At 42.1% G+C, this 16815-nt stretch overlaps 1 protein-coding gene across 1 annotated transcript in view; it reads right to left on the reverse strand.

Annotated features, from left to right (window-relative positions):
- The window catches only part of STAT5B (signal transducer and activator of transcription 5B), a 30844-nt gene extending 20411 nt beyond the window's left edge, over window positions 1-10433 (reverse strand). Inside the window, exons 1-4 of the mRNA XM_007942155.2 lie at window positions 10306-10433; window positions 7053-7209; window positions 5427-5516; window positions 4093-4267 (exon numbers count right to left, since the gene is read on the reverse strand). Coding sequence (XP_007940346.1) covers window positions 4093-4267; window positions 5427-5516; window positions 7053-7209; window positions 10306-10433 — 550 coding nt within the window. The remainder of the gene's footprint in view (window positions 1-4092; window positions 4268-5426; window positions 5517-7052; window positions 7210-10305) is intronic.
- Between the last annotated feature and the right edge of the window lie 6382 nt (window positions 10434-16815).

Here is a 16815-nt window from a genome sequence, read left to right on the forward strand (position 1 = left end):
CTCCCTCCCTCCCTAATACAACCACTATCCTCAATGCTGGGATCTACTATTTCCTTCCAGTAACCTTTCAGAAATCCCAGCATCTTTACTCGAGCTGAGTGAGATCAGCATGTCTTAGTGGAGTTCCTGGCTGGCTTCTGAAGGCCATGCCTCACTGACCTAGTCCTTGATCCATGACACCCACTCTCTGGGACAGACAGAACCAACTCTAGACAGCAGGAAAAGCCCAGGAGCAGAAGAGAGCTTAGCTAATGGTTCCAACCTCACTGCAGACTAGTGAGTGGGAAGGATATTAACCAGGCACAGACACCTCACAGCAGTCTGGACAGTGACCTTGGGAATCCTGTCCACTCACAGGGAGGGTGGTGATGATGTGAGCCTGGCTTCACTATGCAAGTGACCCACCTAGGTCTCTCCTGGCGGTTCACAGGAGCTTCTGGAAGGAGGCTGAGGAGACATGTAGCAACTGCTTTGCTCCGCGGGAGGGAGCTGAGACTTCCCTTGCACAGAAAGATCAACAGTCTGCATTTCTGATGCGTGAACTTGATAAAAGAGACTGAACTGACATTGCATAATGCATACCAACTCAAAGTAGAATCCAAACCCAAACTCATAAACAGGAAATAGAAAACCCAGATATAGGACCCCAAATATTGTGAACCTGTCAAAGGACGTGGTATGAAATAACAGCCTGAAATCTCTTGTTCCCACTCTAGGAATGGGATGTTCTGTCTCTGGGGTCAAGATGGGATGGATTCATAAGGGAAGAAGACAGGCTATCATCACCCCACAAACATGTATTCAACACCTACTATTATTCAGGCAATAAGTTAGGCCTCAGAGGACAGAGATAAAAGACACAGTTCTATCTCAGGGAATTTATAGTTTACTGGAGGGTACAAAGAGTAATCAATAATATCAGTATAGTTACAAGAAATAGTTCAGTACAGTTGTAAGACTGAACCTGCTGTTGAGGTGACTGCTCCACATAATGGCTGCATGCAACAACAGATTTTCCCACAGAGTTTTTTTGGCTATGATCTTTATGCAATCAGATTGCCAAGTCTTCCTCCTGAAGAGTGGGTGGGTGGGTTTGAACCACCAACCCTTCAGTTAGCAGCTGAGAACTTAACCAGTGCACCACCAGGGCTCCTTAAGATTGAATCTGCATAGAGAAACACATGTCATATGTGCTTTCCGTGGGCTAGCTGGCTGAACAAAGACTTCTCTGAGATCTTGAGCTAAGGAAACTGTTAAAGCCTAAACTGCTAAATTGCTGTAGAGTCTACAGGTGTTTGTGAGGCTTAAATCTAGAACCAAGCCTGTCCTGAGACCACCTTTCAGAGAAAGAGCAGAGTGGTACACAAAGTAAAGGACATCACACATATGACTGGTGCTCTGTTAAAAACTATCAGTATGAGAACCGAAGGCCAACAATCTCATAAAGCAAAGATGAGAAAGATGGGGGCAGGGAAACTAGAGTACCGGAACTGGAATAAACAGAACACAATTAAAGAGAATGCTGACACGCTGTGATAAATGTAACTAATGTCACTGAACATACTGTGTAGAAATTGCCAAATGGAAACCTAATTTGCCATGTAAACTTTCACCAAAAATCCAATACAATATTATTTATTCATAAAAAAAAAAAATGGGGGGAAAAAAAAAAGTTGGTTACCACAAACACAACCCTTGGCCCTTATACTGTCTTACCTAGGAAGACTTAAAAAAAAAAAAAAAAAAAATTATGGTGATTTGGATGAAAGTTTACAGAGCAAATTCATTTTCCATACAGCAGTTCATACACATTTTGTTTCATGACACTGACTGCATGCAATCCCCACAACAGATCTCTTCCCACTTTCTCTCTGTAGTTACCTGTAGTTACCTCTTCCCTATGTCCTTCTTTCCTGTGCATTCCTGCCCTCTGAGTTATCTCCCTGTGCAAACACTGCCCTTCTGTGCTCCCATGATTGATCCTTCTAAGGAGCGTATCTACTTGTTGATAATGTTTACTTATATGCCTATTGTTTGGCTGGAAGCCATGGGAGTGAATTCAATTCCAGGCCTGAAGAGTAACTAGGGGCCTTAGTCTTGTGGGTTTCACCAAGCTCTATCAGACCAGTTGATCTTTTTTTTTTTAATGATTTTGAGTTTTGTTTACATTGTTTTCCCACTCTATTCAGGATCTCCTGACTGATCCCCTTCTGAGTGACAGTGATAGCTGAACGCCCTCTAGTTCTTCTGGTCTCATAGTCATAGAGGCTGAGGACCACATGGTTTACTAGTCCCTTGGACTAACTGTTTCCATGTGAGGAAGATTTTTAAAAAATATGCAATTATTTATTTCCTATTTTATCACTTCAGTAAAGCAGAATTTATAAAATGTCTACTATAGACAAAGGAGCTCTGGTAGCTTAGTGCCTAAGGCACTTGACTGCTAACCAGAAGGCTGGCGGTTCAAACCCACCAGCCACTCCTCGGAAGGAAGATGGGGCAATCTACTTCTGTACTGATACTGCCTTGGAAACCCAAAGAGGGGTTGCTATAAGTTGAGTCTGACTTGACGGCACATAAACAACAACAACAACAACTATAGACAAAAGTATTATATCTGGTGCTGTCTGCTTACACTGTGAGCCCCTTCTTAATAGGGGAAATAAATTCCCCAGCAGACCAGAAGCTCCCTGACTGTGGGAAGCCTGAGTGAGATCCTACACTCTCAAGTTCCATGTCTTTTCTTTTTCCTGATCATGGTACAGTAAATTACTTAATATGGCTCTTCCAGCTATAGCCTTGGTGACACCCAGATGACTGGGTTTGACTATGCAAATGTCCCCACCAAGGGGATTGGACAGCTTATTAATAATATAAATAAGGTATATGGTACCCCTGTGGGGGTGGAACCATGGAAATAAAAGTGTATGGATCCCTAACATAGGGATTGATCGGTTTTGTCATCCCTCTGGGCTTAAAATAAGCCATCCCAGAGGCAGAAAGAAGGATTTCACTACCATCAAGAAAGAAGACCCAGAAGTGGATTGTATCTTTGGACCCGAGATCCCTGTGCTGAATCTCTTCAACCCAGGAGACAGAGAGCGAGCTGTAACACTTGACTGAGATGGTGAGAGATGGCAGCAGAGAAACCGCAGCAGCAGAGACAGCAGAACCAAGAGACTGACATGAGACAGAGCGGCGGGCTTCCCAGCCCACAGAGCGAGAAAGATGAGTGTCTTTGGGAAGGAGGCTTGCTGGTGGAGTGGGTACTTCCTTCAGCACATACTGGCAAAGCTAAAAGAGCTTTGTCACACTTGCCTGAATAGGACAGAGGCCAGGCTGAGAGGTTGAGGGCCAAAGAGAGACACACCTGCAATCAGGGCCAAGGGGAGGCTATCCTGGTCAAAGAATTGTATCCTGAGCACTCATGAACCTGAACTGTAACCTATTGCTTCCCTAATAAACCCCTTAATTGTGAGTATTGTCTGTGATTTTGTGTGGCCACTGCAATGAAGTATTGAACCCAGTGGAGAAGTTGTTGTTGTTGCTGTTATGTGCCGTCGAGTCAGACCCAACTCATAGCAACCCCTCCTTGGGTTTTCGAGGCAGTATCACTATGGAAATAGATTGCCCAACCTTCCTTCCTAGGAGTGGCTGGTGGGTTTGAACCACCAGCCTTCTGGTTAGCAGTCAGGTGCCTTAGGCACTATGCTACCAGAGCTCCCAGTGGAGAAGTGGACAGTGCTATGGGAGGGAATGTTGGTGTGAGAATTGATAAAAAGGTTGGAGGGTAGTGGCATGTCTGACCTCCACCTCACAGTAATCAGCCTTGAGTTGCTGAGGTGGATTTTGATCCTTCTCCTGCCTTGTGAGGTTAGAGAAGGTCAGATGCTGCCCTCACGCCCTTTATGCACTGACCCTCACCCTCATTCTCCCAGCTCCATCTCCAGTGCAAATGATTCCCTGCACACTCCAGAGAAAGGTAAATGCCTCGGAATGGAAAACTGGCTCTTTCCCAATCTAAGCTGAGCTCCTTTCTAGTTCTCACTCTTGTCCCCAGGACTCCCACTCCTTGCACTGCACCGGCCTCACCTTGGATCCTCAGGCTCTCTTGATACTGGATGATGAAGTACTCTTGAGTCTGCTGCAGCTTCTTCAGCTCATTCTCTGTGTCCTGTGTGACCAGTCGCAGCTCCTCAAATGTCTGGTTGATCTGAAGGTGTTTCTGGGACATGGCGTCAGCAAGGCTCCCAGCTGGAGAACTACCCTGGAGTCAGACCAGGGGGAGAAGGCAGGCAGCAGTGAGCTGGGCAGTGGGGATCTGAGTACGCCTCAGGGCTTAGTCCCTGGGAAAAGCCAGTGTCAGCTCCTATGACTGGACCACAGACCCTAAAAACTGAATTTCAAGTCGGAAGGAAGCTCAAACATCACCTGTCAGAACTTGGGTGGAATGGGGAATAGAGGAGAAACAGGTGACTTGGTAGATTACGGTACCTTCATAAAGCATTGTAGAAATTTCTATTTCAGATCTGGCCCCACCAGAAGTATTCCAAATATAAAACCCACTGCCATCAAGTTGGTATATAACAACTCCCATTGAGTTTCCAAGGTGGTAAATCTTTTATGGAAGTAGATTGCCCCATCTTCCTTCCAACTGGTTCAAATCCAGTTGGTGGGTTTGAACCATGAACCTTCTGGTTAGCAGTCAAATGCCTTAGGCACTGCACCACCAGAACTCCTTATTCCAAATATAGTCTGTCTAATTCCCTTTGGAGAAACTAGAACTCAACATGTCCCAGGTGTCACCTAAGTTCTTCTATTAATGGTGATGTCCACTCATTCCACATTCATTTGTTGACCTAATGCCAAGAACCATGCCAGGTTTCAGAGTATCGGCACTGGGGGTGGGAGGGATGTGGCTTTGTAAACACCCATCACCTGTGTCCTCACTCAACCCCCTACTTGTGACTAAATAATCTGCTTCTACCAGGGAAGAGGTTGAACCTCTCACAGATGTCCTAGAGACCCCAAAATGAAGTTATTCGGGTGACATCAACAAGGCCTCCATGGACCCAGATACTTAAGCCACCTGGTCTGAATCATTCCTTCAATACCTAACCCAGAAGGGACCAAGTGGAAATGGTCCCTAAGTAATTTCATCAGATTATGAACATACTTTTACTCAGACATTATTCAGTAGGGGTTAAATTATTTTGCAATGTTCACCTTGTCTTGTGGTTGCAATCTCATCAAGGTTATAAATCAGTTAAGCTCAGAGATTATGTTTTCTGTTTTCTTCTTCACCTTAGGATTATGTTTATAGAAACACCAATAAACGCACATGAAGTCACCTTTACAAAGTTCAGTCCAGAGAGAGGTTACGAAAGGATTCCCCAAGACGTCTCCCCACGCCATGGGACACTCACATTGTTGGCTTCTCGGACCAGCCTTTGTTCATTGTATAAGATGTGGCGGATGCATCGAACCAGCTCCATGGGGCAGCGGTCGTATGTGTTCTGGAAGAATACAATATAGACAGACATCACTTAGTTTCACTCCAGGCTATGAGGCCTAACCCTGACTCACAAAAGGGAGCTCTTATGATGGAAAAAAGTCCTGGAGTCATCATGGCATGAGCATAAGGAACGCTGTTCTTCCAATACCAATGGGAACAAGAAAAGTGCATCTTAGAAAACTCAATTATAGTAAAAAAGTAAGATGATTTTATTTCTTGCCTCTTAATTCATCTAAAGTACTAAGGCATTACTTTAGGAAACAGGATAAATAAGCTTCATAAAGCATTGTAGAAATTAAAAAGGCCACATCAGAGAAAAAACTGGACATCTTCACTGGGCAATCAAAACTACTGTCACCAGTGAAGGGAAGATGGACGTGGTACGTCTGTGGATATGATATGTTAGGAAGACAACATTGCTTATTTAGAATTTCACCAGGGATGCACAACCTGAATCTAATTGTGAGGAATGTTATTTTTAGAAAATACAGAGGGCTGCATTGTTAAAAAATTTCAATGTGATAAATGACATAAAGAGGTTGAGGAATGGTTCCAGATTAAAGAGAAATGATAATGACATGAAGGATGTGATTCTGGATTAGGGAGAAAAAATGTCCCTAAAGGACGTTACTAAGTCAGCTGACAAAATGGAAATATAGAAAGACTACTTAAAAGTATTGTATCCTGGCTAAATTTACTGAAGTTGGTAAGTATGGTTAATACGTAAGAGAAGGTAAAGAACTTAGGAGTAAAGGGACATGGGGATGCAAGTTACTCTCAAGTGACTCAAAAACTGTGTGTGTGTGTGTGTGTGTGTGTGTGTGGAGGTGGGATGAGAGTGAAGGGAGAGGGGAGACAGAATGATAAAGGAAATGGTAATGATGGGTATGTAAAGCACATATACCAGTTGTTTTTACCATTCTTGTAACTTTTTGTTGGTTGGAAATTATTACCAACTGAAAAGTTGAAGCTCCTGTGGCGTAGTGCCTAAAGCATTTGACTGCTAACCAGAAGGTTGGTGGTTCAAACCCACCAGCTACTCCACAGAATGAAGACTGGGCAATCTTACTTCCATAAAGATGGCCTTGGAAACCCAACAGGGGTTGCTATGAGTTAGAATCGACTTGATGGCAGTGGGGTTTTTTTTTTTTTTTTTTTCTTTTGTTAAAAAGTTTTTTTTTAGGTCACAATTACAAAACCAAATATAGGAAACTTATGCACATCACATGCAACTTAATATTGTTGGGTTGCAGAACTCATTACCAAAAAATAAAGCCATTGCCCTTGAATTGATTTCAACTCAAAGCCACCCTACAGAATAGACTAGAACTTCCCCAATAGGTTTCTAAGGCTATAATCTTTATGGAAGCAGACTGCCTCATCCTTCTGCCATGGAGCAGCTATGGGATTGAACTGCCAACTTACTGGTTAGCAGCCGAGTGCTTAACCATGGTGCCACCAGGGCTCCTCTCCACAAGAAGTAAATGAAGAATCGCTAGGGAGGAGAATGAGGTATGTCTCCAGGACTCACACCCACCTGGAGCTGCGTGGCATAGTGCCCCAGCTTGATCTTCAGTAAAAACCCATCTTCCCCCACTTGGTGCTCGGCCTTCTTCTGCAGCTCCTGCACCAGGCCCTCCAGGAGCTGGGTGGCCTTAATGTTCTCCTGCGGACTATCAAGATCTATTGAGTCCCTAGGGAAAAAAAAAAATTACATACATATGTATACATACATGCACATGAGCCTGTATAAAGGCAGCCTTAATAGATCACACCTTATTTTTCAAAAAATCTAAAATGATTTTCTCATAATGCTCACTGCAAATTTTAGGAAACAGCCCAATATGAATTGACTAGATCCCTACATCAATCTATTCCTAATCCACTAATTACCTTGGTTGGACTGTTCAGTATATTTTCACTTCTTTCCTTTTACAATGTACTGCCCTTTCTCCTTCCTCCTACTGACTGTCTCTGGTGCTTAGGCTATCTGCTCCTAGAAATGAACAGAAAAGGAAAGCGCTTGGTGTACTCTAAGGAAACAAGGGCTCTGATAATTTTCTATTTATAGCTGCCCTCTCAAGGGTAAAGGGGCACAAGGTCAAGAACGCTCCTCATGATCTTGTTCTTTCCTTCCAGCCTCAATGAGTTCTATGTCTATGTTGCTAATTTCACAGAGTATTTCCTAAGTAGAGACATGTGCAACAAATACACATACACACACAATTTTTATTGCTATTTCTAAGGAGCCCTGGAAATGAGACAATAAGGCAGAAGACGTCTACAAGTATTCAAACAAGCCAGACACTTCTATCACCAGTTGCAGATTTGGGACTTGCAGGCAAAGCTAACTCTTCCAGTGACCAAGAGAAACCATTCTAAAGACTTTGTATTGATTCAGAGCCATTGAACTTGTGACAGAGGTTGGACAGTATTTCTTTCTTTTTTTTTTTTTAACAACTTAAGCAACAATTGCTACTGGGCAGTACTAAATTACTCTGCTCACTGAAGGACCAGGACAGCTGACGGTCTGAAGTAACATTTAACTACTTCTGATATGCTCTGGATCTAAACAAGAGATCTAGTGGTAGCTAAAAGGCTCTGCCATCTATAAGCCCCTGAAGTTAGCAATTAAATTCAAATAGACACACAAACAGCTGTATCAAAATATGAGTGTTTGGTTTCATCAGATAATATATCCACATTTTTACTTTGGAAGGCAGTAGACAAAACCAACCTTTAAATATGTATGCTCTATGTATTAAATATCATATGTACTCAGTAAAAGCTTGGAAGGAATGATGGGTGATCCTATACATTCTACTGCCATGAATTAGCAAAGGTCCTCACCTGGGGAACTTGCCCTTGAGAAGCCTCAGTCTCTGAGCAAAAGTCATGGGGATCAAGCACTAGTTCTTATACTTGAAAATGTAATTCTCTTTTTAAAATATATTTGCTTAGACAGTTAAACATGAGGAACTGAAGATCTTTTAAATTAAATCTTTATGCCCTTAAGAAAACCAAAACAAAATACAATTTAGGTTTTCATGAACAGCAACACAAGTTTCTTAGCACTTGTTAAGAAAGAAGACTATGTGGAAAATTGGCTAAGTGAAATTTTAAATCAACAGAAAACTTCCAACTAATGTTTTTCTGAATCATCCAAATCATTAAAACTGAAAAGACGATGAAAAGAAAATGAGAAAGCCCTGAAAAAATTGCAGTAAATCTCATATTTAGCTTGTCTTTTTTTCCTCACTTAATTACACAAGGCTGAGATTTTTTTAATTGCCTAGAAAATGTTCTTCCTTTGGTGCTCTCTAGTTTCTAAATAGAAATCTGCTACCAACATGCAATTGCAATTATTCCAAGGTCAATGGCACGGACTTGTATTTAGCCCTCTTCAAACAGCAGCATAAAGGCTGGCTTCTCCCAAGGGTTTGTCCAAGGTGACCCTGTCTTCAAATGGGGGAGATCTGAATCTGATGACTGCGTCCCATCACATCGACAAACTGGTGACAAAGCAGCAAGTGCCTAGGCCCTGAGCAGCGCAGCGGACCACCTGCTGCCTGCCGTGTGATAGTGCTACCCACCAAAGAGCATCACTGACAATCCACTGCGTTTTATAAATCCTAAAAGAATATTAAAATGATTTCCTCCCCTGAGTATAAAAACAGTAATTTAGAAAATAAAGAAACATAAAAAATGTATATATAAAATACATAATTGGTTTTTTAAAAAAAGTATCCATTGTTAAATTTGTTAACAATACATTTACATTTATTATATACATATAAATACTTTATCTGCCCCATTAAACACTAAATTTTCTAAGGACAAGGGCTTTAGTTTTTCATATAAACCTTACTACTTACAGTACGACAGGCACTCGATTGTTGTTGTTGTTATGTAACGTCGAGTTGGACCCGACCCATAGTAACCTCTCCTTGGGTTTCCAAGGCAGTATCTCTACGGAAGTAGATTGCCCCATCTTCCTTCCGAGGAGTGGCTGGTGGGTTTGAACAGCCAGCCTTCTGGTTAGTAGTCAAGTGCCTTAGGCACTATGCTACCAGAGCTAAAAACATACTTGTGGACTGCTACTTATTATCAGTGATACTATAATGCTTTTAGCCAGTATTTCCTATTAAGAACAAATGGTATTTAAAGAATCCCTAAGTTCCTCTATCTCCCTAGAATTTAAAATGTGGTTTAACACCTTCTCGTGGGTCACATAAAACACTTTTAAAAACTCAACTTTTTTTTTTTTTTAATTGTGCTTTGGGTGCAAATTTACAAAGCAAATTTGTTTCACATTCAACAGCTCGTACACATTTGATTTCACGCCTCGATTACCATCCCCAACCATGTAACTCCCCTCCTCTCCTCCCCTCCCTGTGACTACCCCTCCCCGTGCCCTTCTTAACTATGCCTTCCCGTCTGTCCAGCTTTCCCTCTATGGGAATGAATGCTGCCCCTCTGGCGTCTCATGGCTGATTGCTCTAAAGGGTACATCTCCCTAGAGTAGGTGGATGCATCGCCCTGGGATAGCTGTTCTGCATGTAGGTCTTTCTACTGTTGGGCTGAGAGCCAATCATGGAAACGAGTCCATTTCTAGGCCCGAACAGCAACCTGGGGCCATAGTTTCAGGGATTCCACCAGTCTCTATATGACCAGTAAAAAATTCACAACTTTTAAAGTCTCGGTCATGCATTCTTTCTAATCAAACATTAATATTCTTATGTCACTAAATATTCCAAATTATTTGATCTAAAAACACATTGTCCACTTACCAAGCTTGGCTTTCAATCCACTGGGATAAGTAATGGCGCACCTCGATGGGGAAATGCTGGCCGTACAATGCTTGCATTTGATGAAGGGCATCTCCTTGGAGCTGCTGGGCCTGTATCCACACAGCCATGGTTTACAATCTGTTAAGCAAATCATCAGGAGTTCGTTTGTTTTTCCCTTTTAAATCCACTAGAGTAAATAAAAATTCACAAAGTTATAAAAGCTGGAGATAAAAACCAACGTTTTTAGTCCTTGCTTGTAAGCTAAAGATTAGTTTTCTTGAACTGAATTTTAGCTTTAAAATGCTTTAAAAAGTGTAGACCTTCAGTGTGCCCGTGGAAGGCACATCACTGTGACTAGAAATGAAGCCCTAGACGCTAAAGTACAAAACCAGCATTAGGGAAAGAACGGGCAGCTGTAGGTCCGGTGTCGTACTCTTCATTTCTGCTCAACATGATCAGCAACAGGAAGTAGCATTTGAACAGTAATAATAAATAATTAGCAGAGGTATTACTTTGTCACTTGTTTTAGATTTGGTATTTTGATGTGTAAGAAATGTAACAAACATACTGTCATGTTGGAAAAGAGCTCAGTAAAGGAAAAATGAAAATATTTAAAGCATGGATTGAACTCTGTATCATCACGAGTTTCCTAAGCAGCAATTCTTTGCAGACACAAAGGGCACCAATTTATCAGGAAAAACACCCCAAGGTTTACCTTCTGAGTTATTGCGAAGGCATTTTGGAAGCAATGCTCTGTTAAATTATGGCATTAAAAAAACACTTTGACAAAACAAAAAAAACCCCCCACCATATTGCAGTTAAAAGTTAGGAACAAGAACTATTCTGTCCCATAATGGGGTTAGGTTTCTTTAACACGCTCTTGATTCAGAAAAAATGGTTTTACAAAACTATCATGATGCCTCCTCAGACTCATCTGTGAATTTTGGACTCACTTGGCAGGGACCCTCCAGGATTGATCAGACTGTGGCAGCAACAATACTTTTGTGCACATTAAAAAAAACAACTCACTGCCATCTAGTCGATTCTGACTCATAGAAACCCCTTTGGGTTTCTGAGATGGCAAATCTTTTCAGTGGTAGATCGCCCCATCTTCACATACATGTTGTTGCTGCTGTTGTTGTTATGTGCCGTCGAGTCGGACCCGACTTATAGCGACCCCTCCTTGGGTTGCCAAGGCAGTATCACTACAGAAGTAGATTGCCCCATCTTCCTTCCGAGGAGCTGCTGGTGGGTTTGAACCACCAGCCCTCTGGTTAGCAGTCTAGTGCCTTAGGCACTATGCTACTAGAGCTCCCAAAGAATAATGTAGAACCTGCAAAACACTGCATAATGTGGATGAACTTGGAGGACATTATGCTGAGTGAAATAAGTCAATCACAGAAGAACAAATATTGTATTAGTTCATTATTGTAAAAATTCAAGGAAAGGTTTAAGCGTGGAAAGAAATTTTCTTTGCTGGTTACCAGGGATGAGGGGAAGGGGAGGGAACACTGCAAAAAATAAAAATAAAAAAATAATACATACATAGAAGGGACTAAAATGGAATCTTGCTCTAGTACCACTTTCCAGAATGTAAAATTTGGTATAGGGCAGGACTAATTTGAATCCCATCCAAAAAGGATCTGGCTACTGATTTGCACAGTTCTCCTAAGGACTAAGTGTCAGTCAGGGGCCAGTGAACTGGAGCTGGATTCTCTGTTGAACACCAGTGTAAAAATGTTTGGCGGAGACACCTGACCTCCTCTAACTTCACAGCGGGGAGGAGACTCAATACCAACAGCTCAAGACTGATTCCTATGAGGCAGAGGTCAGACAAGCCTTCACCCTCCAACCTTTTTACCAATTCCAGTACTAACCATTCCTTCCACGGCACTCTCTACTTCTCTACTGGGTTCAATAATTTGTTGCAATGGCCACACAGAACTCAGACAATACTCATGATTATGAGTTTATTAGGGAAGTAACAGGTTACAATTCAGGATCAGAAACAACATAGGATACAGTTCTTTGGTTAGGACAGCTCTTCTCAGCTGTGCCTGCAGGCATGTCTCTGGCCCGCAGTCCCTTGCTCCTAGGCCTCTTGGGCTAGCCTGGCCTCTGCCCTGCTTAAGCAAGTGTTACAAAGCTCTTTAGCTCCAGCAATAAGTGCCCAGAGGCACCTCACTTTGCCAACAAGCCTCCTGCCCAAAGGCGCTCAGCTCTTTCCCTCTGTGGTTTGGAGAGCCTAGCTCCACCAAGCACCTGCATTCTGTCAGCAAGCCTCCTGCCAGAAGGGGTGCAAGCTGTCTCATTCCATAGGCCGGGAAGCCCACCACACCATTTCTTGCTGGTCTCCTGGTTCTGCTGCTTCTGTTGCCACCATTTCTCTGCCTCTGTGTCTTGTCATCTCCAAGGTTACAGTTCTCTCTTTTTGTCTCCTTAGTCGGGGTTTTCAGACCAGGGATTCTGGGTCCAAAGGATGTACTCTACTCCTGGGCTCTTCTTTCTTGATGGCCATGAGGTCCCCCTTTCTGCCTCTGGGATGGCTTATTTTAAGCCTCGAGGGATAACTGACCAATGCCTTCTTTAGGGTTCCATACACCTCATTGGCATGGTCCCACCCCCACAAGAGTGTCACGCACCTTATCTACATTATTAGCAAGCTATCCAATCCCCTTAATTGGCCACAAGTACATTTTTTGCATAGTCCCATCCAGTCATTTGGTGTTACAAAGACCATGCCTAGAAGGGCCAAATTAAGTAAGTCACTATACCGCAACTAGATTTTGCACATGCATGATGGGAAACAAAAATCCCTTCTCTGTTAGTTGTAGTTGTCCGATCATGTAGCACTGAGCTATTTATGGGGCAAGTCACTTAGCCAACAATCAAGAATAGAGTGGATGCCAGTTACCTATTTTAGACTTGTGCAATACTATAGAACACTTGAGCGGTGTATAATTTTATTTACGGCTTTTAGGCCTTAAGGTTGGGACCACTGGAAGATCACCCAAGACATCAAATTTCAACGGCTGAGAGTTTACTAGAAGGATCGGATGAAAGAGCCCTCTCCAGAAGCAATTCAACTTTACAATCAAACAATGTATTTGGAAAGCATTTAACTGTATAATACATTTTTTAATCAAATAAATTATATTCCAGTATTTAAAAAAAATCAGAACAGATACCAAATTATGTTTCCTGGATAGGTGGATGAAGGGTGAAGGAATGGATTGACAGAGCTGCTTAAGTATGTAAGTGTATGGAAGAATGATAAAGAAATGAAGAAAAGAATTCAGGTAGTAATCTTTCTAATGGTAAAGAATTGGAAAGAATTAGGATGTCATGATAGCTCTCACTTAACACACAAATGATAACAACAGAGACAAAAATTCCCTTGACTCCTGCACTCAAACAGCTGAATTGGCCCAAGAGAGAAAAGAAGGAAAATAGTGGGAAAATGTTTATCTCCTCAGTGACTCCTTCCCTGGCTACGCATATAAAACAGTATGCCACTCACTTCTGTCTTCATATCATTTATCACCTCCTGACACTTTATATTTGTTTACTGATCCTCTTCCCACTAGGATGAAGTCACCATGGAGACAGTACTCTATTTGTTTACTGCTCTTTCTCTTGGGCCTAGTGCCTGATACATGAATGTCCAACACTTTTTTGCTGTTGTTGAAGAAATGAATGAATCCACACAATTTGGTCACATCTATCAGTTCCTTTCACAGTAACTACAGAACAAGAGATGACACAGCAAGACATGGGAATGAAACAGAGTGCACTTGAACTGGTCAATTCTAATTTTATGATTAGGATGAGCCTCTGGGTCGTGCGAACAGTGTGCGCTTGACTACAACCTTCCCTGACTGCTGAACACACCCAGTGGGCAGCATGGGAGAAAGACTTGGCAATCGGCTTCTGTAAAGATTACAGCCAAGCAAACCCTATGGAGCAGCTGCACTCTGTAACACACGGGATTGTCATGATTCAGAATCGACCCAACATGACAGCAAGGAGTTTTTACGGTCTGTTTGATCCTGAGTAACATCCGCCATAATCTGTGATTATTCCTTTCCGTTTTTGTTCATTTGTTTTTGTCTATCTTCTCTGCTGAACTCTAAGGCTAGTGAAGGGTGTGCATCTTACTCACCACCGTGTTCCCAGTGCCTAGTACAGTGGTTTGCACGTGCTAAGTGGCCAATAAATATTATTTGCTGAGTAAATGAGCACATAAATAAAGGTTTTACACGCACTGTTGGCCAAGCATATTATTGGAGTCTATTGTTTTAAGAAAGAAATGTTGCTATAGTTGTTAGGTGCTGTTGAATCAATCTCAACTCATAGCAGCCCTGTGTCAGAGTAGGACTGCCCACAGAGTTTTCCAGGAGCAGATCACCAGGTGTTTCTCCTGCAAAGTTGCTGCGTAGGCTTGAACCGTCAACCTTTCAGTTAGAGGTCAAGTGCTTAACTGCTGGACCACCAGGTCTCCTAATAAGAAAGAAATATGAGGATAAGCCGCGTATTTAGGAGCTCTAAATAAACTTCAAGGAGCTCTGGTGGCCTAGTGCCTAAGGCATATGACTGCTAACCAGAAGGCTGGCGGTTCAACCCCCCCCCAGACACTCCTCGGAAGGAAGGTTGGGCAATCTATTTCTATAGTGACACCGCCTCGGAAACCCAGGGAGGGATCACTATGAGTCAGGTCTGATTCGATGGCAGTGGGTTTGTTTTAAATAAACTTCAAAGGAGCCCTGGCTGTACAGTGGTTAAGCGCTTGGCTGTTAACCAAAAGTTTGACATCCCTAGTTGCTCTGTGAAGAAAGATGCAGCAGTCTGCTTCTGTAAAGATTTACAGCCTTGGAGACCCTGTGGGTCCCATAAGGGTCACTGTGAGCTGGAATCAATTTGACGGGTTGATTAAAAAAACCTTGATGGACTTTGCTAAATAAACTTAACACTATTTTGTCTTAAGTTTTTCTTTTTTTTTTAAATTAATTTTCAGGTTTTTATCAGAGTGTAATGCTGAGCTTTTAGGACTGTTTTTATGGTTCTAATTTTGAACATGCTATAAAAGTTATTTTCTACAATATTATGTTGGTTAATAAGGTGGCAGTCACTTTATTTTGATGAACAAGATATAGTACTTCATTTCACCACATAAAATGCTTTGACAGAGCTGGAAAGTAGATTTTGCTTATTTCTAATCAAAAACATACAATAAAAACACACTAAGTAGTACAGAATTATTTGTATTTTACTTGTTAACTAAGAATTAAACACAGAATATGAGATGACTCACTGAGATTGTCATGTAACAATTTTAAAAATCCACTTGAAAAAAATACTCAATTTATCAGTGAAACACACAATTTAGGTGGTGCTCTTCTTCATACATGTAAACTTCTTCACACACATTATCAGGCTATGTCTGTACCTGGTAGAAATGGATTCCCTCCTCATGGGTCCTTCCTCACTAGCATCTATCCAGCCATTAAAAACAACTGTACATACACAGGAACTGTACCTCTGCCCCCAACACATGCTCTCTTCTGTTTATTTACAAGCAGCTCCATCTTCAATGCGTGCTGTTCTGACAAGGGAAGTGGTTTGTGCCTTTGGTAAATCATCACAAGGGCTTCTCTAAAGACTGGGAAATTGATTCACAATCTTATTTTTAGGCCAAAGATGAGAACTGTTTGAACTCTGCTTAGTTGTACTCTTAGCATTCACGAATATTCTAAACAACCCAAAATGGCCATACTGCCACAGATGCAGAAAACTGTACATGCTAAAACATAAGGCTCTATTTCAACCTCATAATCTGGGTACGTCCAAGGGCCAACCAGTAAACCAGGTGCACCTGAGGAGATTTCAACTCCTGGTGACCCCACGCGTGTCCGAACAGATCTGTGCTCCAGAGTTTGCAAGGGCTAATTCTTCAGAAGGACATCACCAGACCTTTCTTCCTAGGTGCCTCTGGTAGACTCTACCAGACACCTTGCAGTTAGCAACCGAAGACATTAACCGTTTTCACCACCCAGGGTCTCCATCCAAGGGCTAGGAAGTCCCAACTAAGCTGGACCCTCAGGCACATGTTAATGGAAGTTTCAAAGTCTGAGAGCACACAGTGTTACAGGTTTAATGAAAATGATAAAAATGAATCTCTATTAATATAATTAAATGAAATAAGTATTAGGGAATAACTTTATTTCCATAGGGAGCTCTGGTGGCATAGTGCCTAAGGCATTTGACTGCTAACCAGAAGGCTGGTGGTTCAAACCCATCAGCCAGCCACTGCTTGGAAGGACGACTGGGCAATCTACTTCCATAGGGATACCGCCTCGGAAACCCAAGGAGGGGTTGCTATGGGTCGAATCGACTCGACCACAGTGAGTTTGGTTTTTGGTTTTACTTCCATAATAAATACCTCATATCAGATATTTTCACTTTTTAAAAGCAGAATATACACTTTTATAAAGAAAAGCATTACTCTCTCTG

This window comes from Orycteropus afer, unplaced genomic scaffold (genome assembly GCF_000298275.1).
Source record: "Orycteropus afer afer isolate SDZICR_OR568_19922 unplaced genomic scaffold, OryAfe1.0 scaffold00085, whole genome shotgun sequence".
NCBI lineage: Eukaryota > Metazoa > Chordata > Mammalia > Tubulidentata > Orycteropodidae > Orycteropus > Orycteropus afer.